The sequence below is a fragment of the Neolamprologus multifasciatus genome, chromosome 5 (assembly GCF_963576455.1).
Source record: "Neolamprologus multifasciatus chromosome 5, fNeoMul1.2, whole genome shotgun sequence".
NCBI lineage: Eukaryota > Metazoa > Chordata > Actinopteri > Cichliformes > Cichlidae > Neolamprologus > Neolamprologus multifasciatus.
Genome location: NC_140443.1, coordinates 29,931,528 through 29,952,163, shown reverse-complemented (window position 1 = coordinate 29,952,163; position 20,636 = coordinate 29,931,528). Strand labels below are relative to the sequence as shown.

Sequence of the window (20,636 nt, the reverse complement as noted above, 5' to 3'; positions counted from 1 at the left end):
CTGCCGCCAATATTGGAAACTGAGCTGGGCTGCCTGCACTATGAATTCTGGAACACAGTTTCTTCTTCTTCTTCGGGGTTTAACGGCAGCTGGCATCCTTGTACATGCAGTGCTGCCATCTTCTGTTTCAGTCCGTTATTACACTCTTAAATCCTACTACTTATTCCTGCGTCTTTTGTGATCTTACAAAGCTTCAAACGACTATTAAATCAGTCGTCGACGATTTTGATAGTCGACGTAATCGTAACTAGTCGACTAATCGTGGCAGCCCTAATATGCATAGATGATCACTGCATGGGAAAGCCTGCCAGAGAGAAGCTATTTCATACGGAAGTGTAGAGCTGCCACCCAGGCAAAAGAAAAATACAAGTGTATCACGTTATAACGTGAAAAGTACAATAATTATATTGTACGAACGTGATAATTATATTGTACGAACGTGATAATTATATTGTACGAACGTGATAATTGTATATATTGTAATAACGTGATATTATGTTGTTCAAACGTGAAAAGTATATTGTACAAACAGGAAAAGTATCTTGTTAGAACAATAAACTTTTCACGTTATAACGTGATACACTTGTATTTTTCTTTTGCCTGGGTGACAGCTCTACGCTTCCGTAATTTCAGGACAGTTAATAAGACAAACAAATCTACCACCTCCTTGTTTGATCCTTCTAGGACTAAAAAGGTCTAATAAAAGCTAAAAGCTGCATTACTATAATTGACTCACCCCTCTTTGAGAAAGGAATCTGAAGGCGCACTGACTCAGTAATTACTACATTTAATATCCTGTGCCTCCGGACAGTCATTACTCAAAATGCAAGTGATAAAAATGTTGCAGAGGCTGTACTTGGAGGGCTCACGGGACATTACACACATAGGAGCAATAAGGTTTAAGACCTATTCACCAGACAGAATATGTCCACAGAAGACTCACGACCTTGTCCTCTGACCAGTTATGTTCACTCTCGATGAACATAATATCGCTGTCTGTGATAAAAAGCTTTGGCGACACTGTAGTCAGTGCACTCATCTGCCTGCCAAAAATCGAGGGCCCTCTTCAACTGACAGATTTCTGTAAAAAGGTAAACACACCTATTTACACTCACGCAATTTCAGACAACTAAAAGCTTGCATACTTAAAAAACACTAACACACAATCCAGTTTAGCAGGGCTTCACTGGCATGAAAGACACTATAGTGGTAAAGCTACTTCAATAGCCAACAGCTGCATGTGGGGAGTGTGTTCACTGAGATAAGAGCCAATGAAAATGATATATAATACACATGTAAATGACATTAAACTGCTTAGCACAGCTATAAGCCTACAGACAAAGGTATCAAAGAGACAGACTGTCTCCCCAGCAGCAGGAGCACTAAACAGGCCACAAAGCACTACCTTAATGAGAGCACATTAACCCCATGCCCCACCAGCACGGACACTATGTTGGCAAAAACGAGGTGAGCTCTAGTATGATGACTACAGCTGATTTTATATTATAGCTAACATAATATACCATTGGTAAATTATTTAGTATATTATTCTTCATGTAAAAGAAACAAACATATGAATCACAAAACTAAAAGCACACAAACCAATATCTGATTCGAGGAACACTCAAATACAGATGCTTATATTATTGCTGAGCATTTTTTCCCCCAATTATTAATAAGGAGACAAAACGTTGACGTTTATAGCAGATAAGATGCAAAGCAGTGTAGGCGCATGTTACGTTTCTAGATGTTCTTATTCCGCTCTCTCCTTTGTGCGTCTTACATCTGTGTTGGCAACCATAACGCAAAGTGCTGTGAAACTGAGCACTCCAGCATCACCTAAGATCTGTAACAGTATCTCACGATATGAGCGATATGAGATCTTATTTTTTTAAAAAGAGCCTAGAAGAGTTTAGCATTAGTAGCATAAAGCCTGAAGCCTCCATTGTGGTGTCTGACAAATTTCCGAGCCACGAGGCTAAGAGTGATCACTATCTGATAACTTAATGGCAATTCCCAGTTGATATGGCTGTGACCACTTGAAAAATCTCAACGTATTGCCTAACTTTACAGTAAATATATGTATATGTATTGTATGTGTTAAAAAAAAAAAAGAAGGTGAGCAAAAAGATATATTGCACTTTGAAAGCTTGGTATTTACACCTGTCCATCGAATGGCGAAACTGACACGGGGAAGGCTGCGATAATTAACTGGACCGATTAATAAGTCTATCACCAGCATGGACACTTATGCACATGTCTAATCCTGTAGAGTAGCTAAGTGCAAGAAACCATCGTATTACTCAGCGAGTGCTTTTAAAGGATTCCTTAAGGAGGCCACTTTACCTGCTAATTGTCTTATGAGATTGAAGAGCACCATCTGGCAGATTTGATTCATAACAGCACATCTACTGGCATAATCAGCATGTTTTACGTCTTACATGAAGACGCACATGACGAGAGAAAATCTCAGAGGACAACTGGCTGGCTCCCTAAACAGAGTGCTATGGTTTGTAAAATTACTTTTCATAACGTTCAACCTAAATTTACTTCACTAATGCAGACCCAGAGACCAACAGTAATATTTTCCACTGGTGTTCTGATGTTTCAGACCAGCAAACTGGAAACTCAATTTATCCATTATGCAGTTGTGGATTCGGGTGTTTGCAAGAGGGAAGCTGGGATATGAGTCAGCCCTCCCCATGCCCCACCCTCCTCACTACATTGTACTATATAGTCAAGCATCTATTCTGGTCTTCGTTTATAAATAAAGTAGTAGTCCTTGCACTAAGCTGCAACTTTATGACAGCCTTAGTGGGCAGTGTGACTGGACCCCTGTGACTATATTAAACTGCATAGTGTAAAGTAAATACATCCAAATTTTCAAGTGTAATCACTAGAGACCAACATAATTTAACACTGCTTTAACTCGACACTGATGCTAAGATACCAAGCCGCATCCTCCGGGACTGAAAAATGAAGCCACCGTTGAGGTGTCAGAAACTGCACTTCCTCTAATAATGACTGGAAGTTAACTCGTCAAGTGGTTGGCGTTTTAATGATATTACCTAATGAATAATATGGCCTCCTGGAGTTTGTGCTTCAGTTTTAAGCTAATTAACACTTGATAACACTTCTGTCTCATAATCATACTAGTCTGGCCGGGATTTTAAGACTGGACCATAGCAAAGTACAAGCACTACATGAGGATGAGGTTCATATGATTGCTCCTATTAGTCCTCCTTGATTCTTTGGCTTGTGGAGCTGATTGGCTAATTGTGAATCCCCCTGCTGCTGCATTGGACCAGCTGCTTTTTCAAATGAGAAACTTTCATTTTTCCATCGGAAGAATCAGTCAACAGTCAACTCCGTCGCATGAAGTTGACTGATTGATAAAAAGACTGGTAGGATCAAAAGACCTGAACCAAAGCAACATCAATTTGGACCAGAGCTGAGGTGTAACACAACCGACCTGTGCGTGTCTTCATTTGTAATTGAACAAATGAAACATAATGGACTTACGCACTTTGACTTCCTCGCTTTTTAAAAACAGATTAAACCATTTATTGTGATAGAGTCTTCGCAGATTTTACCCTCCTCTAGAAAAGTTCTCTGTGCATTTATAATGTATGTCACAAACACGCATATGAATTCACTTCATCTTTCCTTTAACTCCACAAAGCCCCGCAGGGCACTGACCCAGACGATCCTTTCAAACAATGATAAACAGACTTAATAAGAAAACAGTATTGCAGAAAACAACTGAGTTGCTGCAGCTGGGTGATATGGGGGGAAATCATATATCAGAAGTCACTGCATAGTTGGGAAACTTAGACCATTTTACATCTTCCAACTATGTTAAAAGATATAACGTTTCACTGGCGAATTTAATGTATCCCTAAAAAATATAAATCAAGTCTTGCAGCATTTTGTTAGCGTTCTGTTTCCATAAATGAAGTAGCTTGACTATAACATTAAGCTATCATCTTTAAACTGGAATATTTTTTTAGACAACACGTTTTTTTCTCCTTCATGGTGCAGGACACCTTGGGGAGAGAAATAGTCTGCAGATGCAGACGGAGCACAGTTCTGGAAAAATTGTTTTGCAGCATAGAGTGACAGAAGACATGCAATTACTAGCATGGGTTTACATACAACATTAAACTACATCAGCACAAATGCTGTCTCATCCCATACTTCATTATAAAACATATTAACATACCTTAAAAAAATCAATATACTGCCCAGGCCTAAGCTGTAGCTTCATGACAGACACCATTGATGAATCAATAGACATCAGAATATACAGGTCTCACATAAAGGACGCTTAATGACGGGTTACAAGGGGAAAAAAATATCGCTGCTAAGGGACGAAGGACGAGACAGCGGTGTCTTGATAAGTTAGCTCTGATAGCTCAGATCGAGGTGTGAGTTTGCCTGAATGAGTCTCTCCTGGCTCCGCTCCTCCTGGTATCTGGCTATAAATTGGCCGAATGGCCAGGCCTGTCTGCCCTGCACTCAGCGCTGCTAATAGAGTACCTGCCCCACTCTGCTACGCTAGGCTAGCTGCGGCTCAGTCTATGGGGATTTCCTTTGCCATGCTCAGTTGTGCAGGAAGCCTAAAGAAAGAAAGTGGAACACAGAAACTGTATGTGTGTGCGCGAGTGTGTCTGTGTCCGGGGTCACAGCTGGTTGATGTGAAGAGGCAGAGTTTCCAGAAGAGCAGAGTCCTGCTGGAGGCTCAGCAGGATCTGGAGACTGCGGTCAGGCTGGTTGAAGGGCACCTGTGAAAGCAGCAGCGAGGCCATCTGTGTGGCACGGAACCTAACTTTCTCAGACACGCGCATGCACGGCACGTCAGCGTCACTTCAACAAACTAGGGGAGGGAAACACAAGATACTGTTTCCATAAAACATTAACAGAGCACAGAGACATGAGAGCCCTTGTATCCAGAGACAGTGAAGACCTCTGCCTGTGAAAACACAGCAAGCTTCGAATGAGGACAAGTCTCAGTATGTTTCAGCGTAAGAATCAGTGCTAAGAGGCCTGTTGCCTCACAGGAACACAGCCTCTGCTAATAGAGTTATCTGTGTGGTCAGCTTGGCTGTCACAATGACTGATCGCTGACAATTCAATTTCCCAGAGAAACACAGAGGTGGCTCCTCTGGCGCCTTCCCTTGGCGAATGCTCGCTGTGGAGGCTGGCGGTGTCCTTGGCAACCACAGGAGGGGGAGGTACGCCCCCCTCCCAGATCCAGCTCAGCTGGTGGCACAGCTGAAATCGAGCGACCTTTTCCACCATCATTTGCATAAACTCATATTCTTCTCATCACAACAACCAATGAGGAATTCTTCAACAGCTGGCTTTGACTCTATGACTCCAGCACGCTGACTTTAAGTCCAGCGAGAAAACATCAGACGAGTGATAAAAAGATGTCGACTATTCATCTCTTCCTAATATGTGAAAACAACAATACATGTACACGTGCAAACGTGAAACAAACAACTCTCACCGAGTCTAAAGGGTCCAAACCTCTCAAAGTAGGATCCCTAAGTTTTTAGATCAGTGCTCGCCGCGTCTCATCTGTGAGAGAATTTATCAGCTTCCAGCAGAAACATGGATCGAGGGGGTCCTGAAACTACCAGGGCGCTGCATCTCCCATATGCTTCGTCACATTAAAGCATCTAAGTGTCTTGGGTGTCCCTGTGACCATAAAGCAAACGGAGGATGAAACCGCTCATACGGCTCACAGCCTATTGTGAGGCGCTATAACTAAAAGCCACGTGCTGCTGTTAACACTTTTAAGTTCGGAGAGCCTGCTGTGTGATGTGTGCCAGCTTATATGGATCTATGACAAACAGGGATTTGGAATATCCCCCCCCCCAATCTGGATTAGTGCATACAGCTTCTTTTCCGCAGAAATCCAACAACCACCTTCAGACAAACAAGAGGAACAGAGAAAACTGAGGGTTAACGTGATGGCATCTGTGCAGATGTGCTCAATATGTGATCCTAAATGAAAAGCGGGGAGAGACGGGGACAGTCCAGAGGTCAAACCTGGCTTGCATCCAACTCTTTGGATCAACAAGCTTACCACCTGTGCTTCTCCTCGCCTCACTCCCACCTGCTGATTTGGCCGCTGATGTTGATAAGGAAAATGGAGATGGAGCCCTCCTTCTAGCAGGGATGGGATCCAGCAGATAAGAAAGTGTTGAGAAAACTATGTAGAAGACAGCGCGATTGCCTCACACGAAGAAAGTCAGCTCGCAAACTGCCTTGGATGTTTTGCCTTTCGCAGCTCGTCATAAGGAAACTTATCCTCCGTTATATCCACGCAATAAAAACAAACCGAGCAGGGACTCAGCGGTAGACTGGGATGAGATGGAAATTTAAGAGATGAACCCGGAGCAGAGGTTTACATCCATCATCTGTTTTCTCCAGGCTTTGTACAGCTTCAATTACAGATGCTGTTACGAAAACACAGCAGCAGCGCAGAGGACAGAGCCGGACTGAGAAAGAGACACACGGGATAATGTTTACATTGCTCGCCTTGCTGGGGATTTAAAAAAAAACAACAAAAAAACTATAATAATGTGCTGGCTGTATGTTTTTACTGGCAACTGACTATGGAGAAATAGCAGAACAGGATGAGGATGTATTGTCAATAAAGGTTTTAGGCATTTTCCATTATAAGAAGAAGTCACGGTAAACGTCTGTGCCTGGCACAGGTTATGTTTGGCCCTGCGGGGCCGGGAATCCAAAGGTGAAAAGTGAATACTAGACAAGACTGACTGTCAGCACAGTGGCTTAATTACTGTCTCCATCTGAGCAGCCAGCATTATTTCCTGACATTCATCCCTGCCAATGCTGCGAGAAATCCTCTTCTGCACAACGGCAGCATTTTCTCACTTTTTATGTACTCTGTAATCCTTGTAATACATCAAGTGGAAAGTGTAATCCAAGCTGAAAGGCACCGTAAAAGTTTCACCTCTTGACACTAACAAACGGAAATTATTTTTCAGCATTCGCTTACGAGCGTTAATGCCATGTGAAGCCCGCAACTGTTTTGTTTTGCCGCCTTTGCATTCACTCCAGTGAGTTTGTTTTCATTTCCGAACGCGCATGGGAGATGAATCACGCCACCTATTAAAAAAAATATGGCAAAACTCTTGCGATAAACCACATAAACCGCTTATAAATTATTCAACATTTCAGCAAGGGCTCTAAGGATTACAGCCTAGAAAGACCTGATGAACACGTTGTCCTTCAGATTCCAAGATGTGAAGGACAACGCGTGCATTAATCAACAACTTTTGACCCTCCCATAAGTTAAGCACAAGGTGATTCGGTGTAATAATCAACCACGAGCTTAGAGCTTCAAACAATAAGGCGAAACACCCCACCCCACCCTACCTGCTATCTGCTCTGTTATTATATATACAAGCTTTCCCAATCGCAGTCAACAGTCTTCTGCAACTATATAGCAACTGACAACAAAATCCTGGTAGTTGCGTAAGCTCTGTTCTGACCATGTAGCACTGTTTGGGGCACTGTGGGAGATAAAATTTGTGAATTTAACGCCATCAAACTTTATATTTTAACAGTTACATATGCTACACAGGCTTTCTTACACATTTAGCACACAGGAAGAAACACAAAGGTCACAGTGACCTTCTTGTCCTTTTCTGTAGTGTTTAAATCTCCCATAAATGAAACGGTTTCAATAACCTAATGGCAGATTTACTCTGAAAGAGTGGGATATGTGGTGGTATTTAAATACAGGCTCTGATATTCTTAGTAATGAGAAACACCTGATGCCCACTCCCTTACACTTCTCACCTGTGTGACCTTCGCCTGTGTACCAGTGACAATGTCATCAGTCACGTTATGTCTAATTATTTTTTTTGGGGGGGGGGGCTTCTATCTCGTTGAGACTGATCTGCATGGTAATGACGGGTCTGTCGAGGATAGACTGGGACAATTTGTGGGGGAGCGTGCAAAGCTGAGGGCAACACGTCCCCTCACACTGCGAGAGGTGGGAGGCCAGACATTCAACACCCGGCTTTGGATCTTTGGAGACAAATGTTTCCTGTTATAACTCAAAATAAAATTAAATCCATGCAGATAGAAATCATATTACTATTCCAGTAATTGGATGGGGAGGGGGGGGGAGTTAAATAAAAGGCACAACTTGTATTTTTGGCGTGTTTATAATAAAAGTTCTTGTTTTTGTTTTCTTTTTATTAACAGGTAAAAAGTACTAACAGGTTCTGTGCACTACATCTATTTAGCTCAAAGCTATTCGGCTAACATTTCTTTAGTTGTCACAGTCCGTTATGAGGCGTCGTGACAGGCCTAGTTGTATTCTAACTAGCTAAAACATGGGTTAACACTTAGCAAGCACAAATGTTAACAGTGAAAAAAACAATCCCAGATCACAGGACACAATAACTGCACTGACAAATGAAGGGAAACAAGCTAAGCCGTTAACACAGGCGTTATGTCGCATCACAGTTGAGAGAAGCGGCTACGAACTCAATTCAATTCAGCTGCAGTTTATTTATTTATTTGTTGGTTTTTGGGTTTTTTCATGACTGGACCGCTCGCTCCCTGTGAGCCACTGGTGTTTAACATGTGGTTTTAACTAGTCCTCTAATGATCCTCTAACTGCTACCATCATCGATGTAACAAACGCCTGGACAGTACAGACAGCAGCACGAACAGGTTGAGAAATCCAGCGAGCTGAGGTAATCTCCTGTGGCATCGGGCACATCTGTAAGTAGTAAACGGTTATGAAAACTCACCTCGACGGTTGAAATAAGTATCCGGTGGTTTACTGTCAATTCTTCGCTGGGAGTGCTGTTGAATACCGTCGGTGAATTGTATTTCTAAGTATACAGCGAACAACGCTCGTGGCTGCCCAGCGTTTCCTCTGCCTCAACTAGTAATTCTGGGCGGAACTACACGCTGCGGCGGAGACACGGCGGAGGAGCCAATGGGAAAGAGGCGGTACCACCCACAAAGTGGGGGGTGAGAACGGGAGGTCTCACTCAGCTCCGAAATCACGGAGACGACACTCTGCTCCCAAGGGAGAAACAAAATGTACAGAGACGATCAAAGCCAGTGTTTGTGATGACTTTACAGTTCCCAACTTCATTAGATTCGCTGGGCTGCTGAATTTATCGACGATTAATTTTTAAACGACCGCTGTTTATAAGTCTCTGATCAACAGATGAGCATTGAGGCTTAATATATAATTTTCCTGCTCATTCCTTCATTCACGATAGCGGCTGACATTTTGAGAGATTACACGATTACAATTCCCATCCAGTTTCTATTTTCAAGCCGATTATATAACCGCTCAAATCGGCTATGCCATAAAAAAAACCAAAAACCGTCACATCAATCATCAACATCAAAATATGAATGATCCAACCATCGACTTCACTGGTAGTCAACACAGACAGAAGAGGACTACTCTGTTTTTATGAGAAAACATACAGAACATGTTCATCGCGATTAATATCAAGGATATTTTATTTATGTACCAGGAAATCTATTTGCATTGTTCTGGACATTTCCCCTGCTTCTAAACCAGACACACAGTACAGTAGCATACAATATGCTCATTAAAGAATGACATATTTACAAACAAACAATTTACTGTAAATAAACAGAATACAGGAAAAAGAACACATTTACAGGTTTTCTGAGTAATATGTCACTGACACAAGATGATAGGTTAAGAAGAGACAAGTCCACATTACAATTTTCAGTGAATCATAGGTCAAGTGCTATAGCAACGACAATTCAAGGAGTAATTTAAAGTAGGAACGCAAACTGATAAAATGGGTGAACGGACAAGCAGACAGCTTTTAGACAAAACTTTTCCTTTTGCCAGTAAAGCTAAAATAAGATGCCTTTGATACCCAACAAAAATAACTTCACAGTGTAGTGGAAAACAAACCCCAGAGGAGGTCAAAAAAATAGATTTTTTGTAGGGACCGCTTATACAGCATCATTACATACTAGATGTCTTCAAGTTTCTATCTGTCCACATTTACCAAAAGAATTTGACACATTATGGCATGATAGATGACCACAACTGAACTCTGGGAGACAAGGTTATGCAAAACTAAACCATTTTTTAAAAAAAACATAATGAAAATGTGTTCAGAAATCTGCTGCAAAGAGTGTAGGTTCAGGAACTGCAATTTGCTTATAAAGCTTCTTCTGCATGTAAAGCACTGCGTACTGGGAGAGACGGGACAACCTCAAGCAGTAGCTCAGACAAAAGGCATTCATAAGGTTTAGAGTTGCATGGAAACCACAGAAGTGTAGTCTGGTCCTAAAGGATTTTCTCCTGCATTTACGAGGTTACTTCTTGTGTTTTATCCTGATTTAAGATGCTCACTTTTCATACATGTTCATATAAATATTCATATATGACACAAGCTGAGCACGGCATTGGATTCCACCACACGGACCCTTTTAAAAAAGGAGAAACAGCAGCAGAGGTCAGATCAGAGCAAATGTGCTGAACCAACAAAGTCTTGGACCTGCATGAATACTGTCATCTTTGCAGCCTGTGACCAGTGAGCTTCAGCCACTGCATCTCTTCTGCAGGCTGTGTGGCGTCTGAACCTGCTGCTCTTCTCTGACGCCCTCATGTGGAGCTGTACAGGGCGATCTGCTGCACCTTGCTTAGCTGTGTCAGCAACCGTTTCATGCGGTGTTTGAGCTGAGGCAGACGAGCCAGAGGTTCAGGAGGCTCCAGTTCCCCGGTGTAGTCCAGCCAGCTCTCCAGCACTGATGACAAGAAGTAGAGTTTGTTTCAGAGAACCTTTGTGAAATTTTATCAGTCATATTTTTAAACAGTTTGGTGAGTTAAATGACCTAGTTGGACAGAAGCTATTAAAGTCAAAGGGCTTACCATCTAGCTCCCTCTCAATGAAGTCCATCCTGTGAGAGACCTCGTCCTGGACGGCATCTATGTGATCCAGCAGGTTGATCCGCCACTGCTGATGCTGCCTGCTGTTATCTGAAGCTTCTCCGGAGTCCTTGACACCCTCGTCCCTGTTCTCAGTCTGTGACCATGAGCCACCCAATGAAGCCTGAACATTTTTAAGGGAAAAAAAAATGGGAGGATTTACTTACAATCCACATGAGAGTTGTACAAGGACTTATTTGTAAATGTATTCACTTTGAAGAAAAACAAAGTTTATGATGGAGTCATTTTCAATTATATAATAAACCAAAAGGGACCTGTGCAGTTAAGATCTAATGCTCACATGAGGTGAGTTATTCTGAGAAATGCTGACTAAAGTATATTTTTATCCCCCTCAGAAGAGCAGCTTTTCTCAGTTTAATTACACAACAAAACCCCACCTTGTTGCTGATGCCTGTTGATTTGGGCTTGTCTGTCTCAAGCAGGCTTCCGTAGCGTTGCTCCCTTTCCAACAGCTCCTCTGTGCTCCTCATGCTGTCCTCCAGCTCAGAGCCCTGTCGGGTCTCCACCACCAGCCGCTGCTCCACTGCTGGATAATATGCCCGTGGTTTCTGGTAGCAGTGTTCACTGGTAATGTAAGAGTCTTGGAAGGAAGGAAAGGGGGAAGAGGAGCAGGACGAAGAGGCGGTGGCAGCTGTAGCAGCCCGGCTAAGCTTCTCCAGAGCGTTGGACATTAAGATCTCTCCTCGGTTCATGTCCTCATCAGGAGTCACAGGAGATGGAATTGCATTGCTGCTCCGGCACGAATCTGAACCAATCCTTGACCTCTCCAAATGCTTCCAGGGCTGTCGCCATAGCTGCAGGTCAGGGTGAGAGTTGTTCCTGAAAGTACAGGGAACAAAAATCCAATGTGCGATTGATTAATTATTAATAATAGCTGAAGTGCATTGGTCAGAAATATCCTGTCTTGGGAACAACTGTACTCACTGTAAGACGCTCATCTTAAGCTGAAGACCATTGAGGATCTCCACTACATGGTGCACATCTCCCAGCAGCTGGTGGGTGGTGGTGATCTTCTTGGCATTTTGGTGAGAGTAGTTTTCTTCCAGGAACGACAGTCCATACATGTGACCATTGGTCAACCACTCTCGATCATACCAGTAACGTAGACTCTGCCTCTGACCTGAAATTGAGACGATTAAATATTAACTGTTTGTAACGGCAAAAATATGCTTTGACTGTTAGGCCACCGATATTCTCTGTACAAGCTAAACTGTGTCTGACTCCTTTTCTAGTTGGTTGGGAATAAATGGCAGATTGAAGAACAGACCACACAAACGTAAGCAAACCAAGTCAACTAAACAGATGTGTGCTAAAGGTCTTAGCTTAGCAGCTTCCATCATTTACTCCTCCACCATGGCAATGTTAACACACTCTTCACGCATTTTCTTTTTAGTTTAAGTCAGGACTGTACAGTCATGCAGCTCTGTACCGTGGACACAGTCAAACACCCCAAAAGACTACATTGTTTAGTTCCCACTAATAACCAACTAAAAACAATAGCCAGCAATGTTCATAGTTTCTGTAATTTAGCTGCGTTTTGAAGACCAGGAACTTATGACTCTATATAAGCAAAGTGTACTGTGCCATACAGCGACACACTTTAGTGTAAAACTTCTGTCTTAAAAAAAAAAAAACAAAGTAATAATATGATGCAGAATTCCTTTTAAAATGCCAACATTGTATGTCAAAAGTCATGACTATGGTTATTAGGACTAAACATTCTAATCTCAATTTAAAGTTGCACAATGATATCATGTGCAGTCCAGTAAGCATTTAGAATCACAGTGAAATGATAGCATCTTCAAACCAGGAGAAGGAGGAGGAAGAGGATGAGAATTAGGGTAACAAAAATGAATCATATGACATAAAAATGATTACTGATTATTGGCTAAACGATTTAGCATCCAACAACAGCCACAGGGACACAATGTTAGAACTTGGAACAACTTTAAAAATAAAATTTTTCGTATTGTCCAATGTTCCTTGGACATTGTCATTTTCTTATTGTCCACTAGATGGCCGGTTACACTTTTTCAAGATTCAAGATCTTTTTATTTGTCACGTACATAGTTATACAAGTATAACATGCAGTGAAATGTGACCTGATACGCTCCTCAACTGTGCAAAATAGAGAGAGAGAAGTAAAAACTACAGCAGAAGCAAATGGTTATTTCTACCAGATTAGCAGAGCAAGCTTTATGATGGAAATGATGCAGTCTTAGGCTTTGACCATACTTTATTGTGCAGCTGGAGATCTAATGTCATTCTTATTATATTTCTGTGAGGTCTGTCACCCGGGGCACATGCACAGTTGTTAAACTAATGTAAATTCTGTGCTGACAATTGTGCGCAGTCACACGAACACCTGCACAGTCCCTCGTGCTCACTGGAAAGTATAATCCTAGGTCTGCTTTTAAAAAATAAATAAATAAATAAATTTTTTCCCCTTACCTGGTGGGTCTCGGCAGATGTAGCAAGTGTAACGGTCTGGAACATTTTCTTCCAACAATCCCATACAGGTGCCATGCTGCCAGCACAAACAATCTTCACACTAACAACAAGACAAACGTATTTAACAATTGTGAAAGTCTTAGATTCAAAAGCAATGAATAATAAAGCCAGATTTAAAATTAAAAAAACAAAACAAAAAGCTCACCTGAATCATGAAGTCATTCTCTTCTTCCACCTCACAGATGCATCTCACTATCTCTTGGTCACTGGTGTCTAAGGCACCAGAGTCCACACTCAGAGGTGGTGTAGTGACGTCCAAATCCACATCAAAGTCATCTTCACTCCACCCACAGCTATCAGTGGACCAGTCACTGATACTATCTTCGTCTACAGTAACAGGGACAAAACGAACGGTTGGGTTTTCAAGTGAACGACACAACCTTAAGATTTAATTTGTTTGTGGGTGATTCTGTTAAGTCTAAATAAAACTTCAGCTTAAATCACTGTTGTTTTTTAGTATTTGTAGCTTAAATGATGAAGCAAGCAGTGGCAGCGAACAACAGCAAAGGATTCAATCAACCATGGGTTCAAAATGTGGCAACTATATTGACTTGTTGCATGCATGAGTAACAAATGTACAAAGATGAGTCAAGCTAAACAAAATCTGCAGCATGATGGATTAAATCCGAAAGGAACAGAAGAATGTAGGGAGAGGAAACCATCTACAGCCACACATATTCAATACACGCACACTATCAGAAATACCCACCATCCACATGTATCTGCTCTGAGTAGCTGTATCCAGGCCTGCTGGGGTAGGCCTCGGGCTTGTGATTGTGTGAGGGGGGAGTTTTGAGTGGCAAATTCAATTTGGACTGAAGACCCAATACTGAGATGCCAATATTCTCCTCACTACCTGTGCAGTCTGTTAATACAGGGAAGGGGGGGAAGCACATGTTGAACAAAAATGTCAGCTTTAATAATGCTAAAAACAAGTGCCCATCAGGAAGTGAGAAAATGTGGCACAAACATACATTATGGACAAATGACATTACTCAAGAACAATCGGGGGGCAAACATGCAGCCCATGTTTCAGGACTGAACAGTGTCAAATAACTAGTCAGTGGAACGCCGCCTATACATCTGTGTGCATGCCAAACACACCACTGTGAATGCTACCCAGAATTAACACTAGTGCAGGACTTGTATGTCGGATCAGTCATTATCAGTGCCACAATCAAATCTGGCTTTTTCCATCTGTATTGCCAGCTAAAAGAACTTTAAAAACAATCTAAAAAAATAAAATAAAATAAATCAAGCTGACCAATAGATTTAAGAGACAACATGTTGGAGTTTTTTGACTGACATTATGGAGGGACAGAGGCAGACGACAAATATCACGCTTCTCCCACACACACAGACTCAACCACCACACCAAGAGGACTGAATGGAGCACTTAATGCTTTGCAGGCTAGCCATTCCCACAATGTCACAGTGAGTGCGCATGCAGAGCAGCAGATATGTGATGCAGCCTTATGCCAAGCACCTGCTTCTTACCAGACTTGGCCTTCTTTTTCTTCTTCTTTTTCTTGAGTTTAATGCGGAGGAAGTCCTTCTGTTTAGGCTTCTCTTTCAGTTTATCTTTTACTGAACCTAGGGGCAAGAGTTCAGCTGCATGAGAGTACAGCAAACACTGCTAACAGGTTGGTACTCATACAAGCTGAATTGTTCTGAGCACATTTTCATTGCATCATACTGACCAATATCGAAGCAACTCCTGTCTGAGTCTTTGTCCTGCAGCTGACAGCCATTCCTGTCCAGCTGGTTCTCTTTGCTTTTCTCCCTCAGCAGTGCCCTCTGCTGATGGCCTTGAGTGTTGACTGCAGGCGGTGCTGACGTGCGTCTGCCAGCAGCCTTCAGCTCTCCACGCGGAGCCGTGGCCACTCCAACAGACTCTGAGGAAAAATCACAAGGAATTTATGAGCCAAAGTGCCTGATCTCAAAGCAATGCTGGTCTCAAAGCGCATTTCAGATTCTACTATTGAAAAAGCGACGCATTGACCCAGTTTATTTATTAAAAACTCTTCCTCTGTCACTTTATCTGGAACAAATGACAAACTGGAGAATAACTTACGCATGGATGCAGAAATGGTGCGCCTTCTCTTTGTGCCATCCAAACCAGTGGCACTAGACTGTTTCTCAGAGGCCCTAGTCTGGACGCTCCTTGTGGGGCTGCGGTCTGCCTCTGGGGGCTGTTCCTCGCCATGGTAATATTTCATGTGGTAATGCAGCAGCTTGGCTTTGCGGAATGATTTTGTGCAGCCAGGAGCGCTGCACTTGAACGGGTTGTGATCAAGATTGATGGACAGGACAGGAGGAGGTTGGTTTTTGATAACTCGATACACTGAAACAGAACAACAGAAGTGCAAGGTGTAAATAAAGCTCTTCTTGTTTTTTAAAGAGTGTGAGAAATTGCACTGCTTGACTCAAAAATGTTAAAATGTACTCACATGGTTCTCTGCTGAATCTGTTGGGGTTGTGGAAACCCTGCTTCCTTACCGCTGTTAAAAGATAAATGAAAGGAACTCTTCAAAGTGCGCTCACATGCTTTCCAAAACACTAGAGAGCCAATGGCATTTCTGCTAAATGACTTCATTTAGTGCATTAACACTTACGTTTCACAGGCTGAGGAGGCGGCACATCCACCGCAGCCTGAACACTTTCTGATTGGACATTTGGTTTCTGCTCCACGTCGCCACTGGATTCTGTGGTTGTCATAGTGACAGACACCTGCTCTGTTTGCGATGACATCTGAGTGGGCAACTCTGTGTATGGCTTGAGTGACTCTGTATATGGCTTTGCTCCAGTCTGTTCCATTTCCACCTCTTCCTTTTTCACCTCTCCATTGATGCGACACGTTTCGCCACCTTCCTTCTCGTCTTCCTCGACTCTCACGCCATTACTGAATCCTGTCCCTTTTTCGACATCCCTGGGCTTGATCTGGTCTGCTTTCTCAGGGATTTCCTCTTCTTTTTTGACAGTGGGCACAGCCTCTAGCTCACCATTTGTTTTCTTGTTTTTATCATTTACCATTCCCTGTTCATGCTCCTCATCCTCACTGTTGCTGTCTTCCTCCTGGTCTGAAGTGCTGCGTCTGGCTCGCTTGTTCTTGGGTCCCCCGTTCTCCTGAGACCTTCTGTCTCTGCGGTTTGGGGCCCTCCTAACCATGTTCCTTTCAGAGGACCGAGACTTCCCTCCACCTCTCTGTGAGCAGGGCAAAGAAATAGCTTAGAAACAAAGATCTAAAAACTGTAGTCAAATCCACGACAGTATATAGTATCATTTGTAAGAAAAAAAAACAAAACATGTTGGTACCTGTCTGGTAAAAGGCTTCACATGTATTCCTTTCACTGTCTGGATGACACCATCATAAAACCTTACAGTGTAGGATGCTGAAAAGAATGAAGAAAACATACAACTATTTGATCACTTTAAATGTGATGTGTGTGAGGCAATCGCTCTATGCAGAAAACAGATAAATCTAGCATTTTGGATGTTTTTTTGCATCCCAGACAAAAGAGAAAGTACTTAGACGACATCACAGATTTCATATTGAAACCAAAAACAAAACGTACAAGATCTCAGACTATACTCCATATAACACTACTTCGCAATGAAAATGCAAAACTTTAAAAACTAGTAACAAATCCATGATTGAAACTCATTTAAGCCCATTAACTTAATGTGATACTCACCATCTTTATTAATCGAAATGACCTTAGCAGGATAGAAACGGCAGTCAGACCAGCTGGCCAACACTTTGTCATTCACATGAAAGGCCTGGAGGGAAAAGATTTGACACTGTTGGCACCATTTCAAAGATTGCATTGGAGGTGGAGGTGTTAAAGGCTTCCTATAGTTTTATTAAAAATGACACTTTTACTTGTAAGTAAAAGCAACAGTGCCATTGAACTTATGCAAATACAAAAACCCAAGAATTGCATTTCGCTAAGACCAGTTCAATGCAGTAATGCACTATGCAACAAAGGGTAAAGAAGACAAGGCAGAATGTCTCTACTCTACACATTTCAAAGCAAGCATGACTGTTAGCTTACAGGTACTGGAGCATCGTCATTCAGGCCCTGCCGCCTCAGCTGAATTCTCTCTACAGGTCTCAGGTAGGGACTTGTCCAGTCAAACCATTCGTCGTAACGGTGGCTCCACTGCCGGTAATGGATCAACACTTTTTCATCGTCATAGTCAATCTTCTCAATGTTGGCAGCATACCTACAGGAAGAAGTTCAATGGCTAGTTTATAGAAAGGCTGAATGAATGGCAAGTCTAGTGATTTAAGCACTTATCATTTATCTCAAACATATAATGAGGGTGGCTTTAGAAATGAAATCAAGCTTAAAAATGAAAACACATAAAAAACAATGAACCATGGCACAGCTGTACTTAGTGGATGGTGTGCTGGGCATTTACACATTACTGCAGTGGAGTTAGTTTTCCTTTTTAAATTATACCTTTAGTACTAAACCGTTGTATACAATATCAACTGCATTTATACATAACTGTGTCAGAAGGAGTGCAGGTCTATTATAAAAGACAATTCATATTTTAAAAGGCTGCTCCCACTTAGCTTTGCAATGGCAGTATTCTAATGATGTAGTCTTATCACACATTTACAAGGATCATTCCTTTAAATAGAATTTAGCATGTTTTTACATGATTTTCACAGCTTAAGGGACACCTTGAGGACACTCATCAAGATTTTTAAAACACTACGGATACTGTAATACAGGCCCGAAAATAAACAAGGAATGGAAACTTAGGTGTGAGAGGGAAGTGAACAGTAAAATGGATGAGAGAGGAATGAGTGAGGCCATGACTCACCAGTTTTTGAGGCTGTCTCTAGCCTCAAGCTGAGCTCCCACCTCAAATGTTATCCCTCTTCTGTTAGGGGGCGTCTTACTCATACTGCCCACATCAAGGCACCCTTCCTGTATGCGCACACACACACACATATTAACCATTAAAAGAATCTGCACTCATATGACCTCTGTTTTGCAACTATGAGATATAAATTGTGCCGAACAAGGGACACAATACACATGTGCACACACACGACCGTCAAGGTCTTTACAGATAATAATGCAGTCAACTCTGTGTGTGCCTGAGGTCTTTCCTAAATATTTCACCAAGTGACTCTTTAAACCTGAATACCAATCTAAGACACCCCCTTCGTGCCAGCAGAACAATAACCCTGGCCAGCAAGGGAAAAATACTACCACTGTAGGCTTATACAAGCTACAGATTACAAATGTTGTTACATGGTGTGGCACAGTGTGCAGAGATTAAATACTGATATATTAAGGTGAGCCATGCCCCTCAAATGGTGGTGAATATGTAGCCAGTACCAGATGTTCAGCAAACACTACCTCAAAGAATAAGAGTCTTTAAAAAATAAAAATAATCAAATGTCCTCGCACAGGCTCCTAAGCGGTTTTAATCAAATTTATCACAGTGCGATTTCAGTGTATCCTTATCAACCACACATCGAAAGACGGTTTAAGAATGACAAAGATAATGTGCTCACTGTAGGCATTCACCACTACAGCAGGAAGACATTTCTGCACCGAGCTAACACGGGATTGATTTAACAGCACATTCTGCTTAAACTGCCGTTGTCAGATAAAGAATAACACTGATGATCGCTATTTCATCTATAACAAAAATACAAATAAAAAATAATGAATGTCGTTGGAGTCGATCAGAGGAATAGACCGAAATCCTCCCGATAACATCGCTTCTTTTGTCATGCGTACGTACACAGGACAGACTGACATGCCGGCGCCTTTTATTTAAACAACTAAAAATTCACACCATGCACCACAGCGTCTTACTTTTGTCCACGACGGAGCCTAATCGGTTCACCATAGCGGAGACTGTCGGGAGTAACTCCGGATTTCAGCGCAACCTACAAACCGGATATCTTCACACTACCCTGCCCACGTGTTTTTTTGGTCAGTCGATTTCACGTATAGACACAATGGGAGACAATGGTAAAGACCATTATGGTTGCACGTAGGGTATTCCCGCTACATTAAGAGGCGAGCAATAGTCTGCTCGGCAAAAATACTGGATTTAAGATCAAACCGGGTGTTTATTGGCGTGCAGAGAGCTACACAGACGGCAGCGACACGGACACAGAAGATGCACAAGAGACGTAAGATGCCACAATCAGGGCACATGAAACAGGTGATAAAAATTACTTTAATCTCAAAATTATCCGCTAAGACTATGTGTGGAGTAGCACATTTCGCATTGTAATATGCGGAGGAAAACGAAACCCCATATAGTATTTTACCACCGGCCCACCCAATACATTTAACAGCGTTCAACCGATATTTTCTATCGAATTTAATAAAAGAGGGAAAGCTGAAGAGAAAAAACACTAACAGGACTCGACATTTCCCAGATTTCCTTTTGTTGACCACTTCTACCACTATAGACGCGTTATTGTCCAGTGTTTTATAACCGGAGGGCGGAGCGCGAAAGTAACTGACACCTACGTCAGACCCTTTGACAAATAGCACTCGTCGAACAAGCGCTGTGGAGGCGGGACGCTTACATTTGATTGGGCGAGCAGCTGTCGTTCACAGAGCCGTTCGCGGCCTCGCAGAAGGCCTACTTTTTCATACTTTTCTGGCTGTGTGTGCGCGCGGCGTGGAAATGCCGAGTATAAACTTCTCCAACTAAACAGCCACAGACATTTCAAAGCACAGAGTAACAAAGACCGTAGGACATGAAAGCACACCTGCTATATAACAAATACAAAACCGATATGTACTCGTATAACATTTTATTACCTACTTCGTCACGTTTGTTTTGAACTCAAAAAGCCGACATGCGGCACCATACCGCTGTTGATGCACCCACCAACCGGGCCTCGGTAACGATATTACTGGGAATTTAAATCTGTCGAATGCAAAGTGTGGATATTCAAGCTTCTTACCTGTTTACCAGTCACTATTTGTCCGGTTCGATGTACAATCTGCTGTGTAACTGCTTAAAAGCACAGGAACCGCCGGCTCCGCCTGTCAGCTCAAGACCACGCAGTTAAATTTCTCCCCGTTGCATTCGCCACCGGCGCGGGCAGTGTGCTTCTGCG

At 42.3% G+C, this 20,636-nt stretch overlaps 2 protein-coding genes across 7 annotated transcripts in view; both read right to left on the bottom strand.

The window, feature by feature from the left end:
• Nucleotides 1-8,967, bottom strand: part of ndrg3a (ndrg family member 3a) — a 33,844-nt gene extending 24,877 nt beyond the window's left edge. Inside the window, exon 1 of one of the 2 annotated variants that reach the window (XM_085161301.1) lies at nucleotides 8,805-8,967. The gene's annotated coding sequence lies outside the window, so the exon portion shown is untranslated. The remainder of the gene's footprint in view (nucleotides 1-8,804) is intronic. The other variant, XM_085161302.1, reaches the window with a different exon arrangement.
• A 546-nt stretch (nucleotides 8,968-9,513) lies between these two features.
• Nucleotides 9,514-20,636, bottom strand: phf20a (PHD finger protein 20, a). Of its 5 annotated transcripts, none has more exons than XM_085161288.1 (17): nucleotides 20,481-20,636; nucleotides 18,359-18,465; nucleotides 17,578-17,749; nucleotides 17,218-17,302; nucleotides 16,838-16,914; nucleotides 16,138-16,726; nucleotides 15,973-16,023; nucleotides 15,597-15,866; nucleotides 15,223-15,417; nucleotides 15,020-15,115; nucleotides 14,232-14,387; nucleotides 13,668-13,849; nucleotides 13,463-13,562; nucleotides 11,936-12,131; nucleotides 11,389-11,830; nucleotides 10,934-11,114; nucleotides 9,514-10,809 (listed from the first exon to the last, which is right to left on the bottom strand). In XM_085161288.1, exons 2-17 carry the CDS (start codon nucleotides 18,439-18,441, stop codon nucleotides 10,667-10,669), a joined length of 3,018 nt encoding a protein of 1,005 aa, XP_085017414.1. In that variant the 5' UTR covers nucleotides 18,442-18,465; nucleotides 20,481-20,636; the 3' UTR covers nucleotides 9,514-10,666. The 5 variants fall into 5 exon arrangements, with proteins under 5 accessions (XP_085017414.1, XP_085017413.1, XP_085017415.1 ...); XM_085161287.1 differs by lacking the exon at nucleotides 20,481-20,636 and adding an exon at nucleotides 19,925-20,474; XM_085161289.1 differs by lacking the exon at nucleotides 20,481-20,636 and adding an exon at nucleotides 19,369-19,904.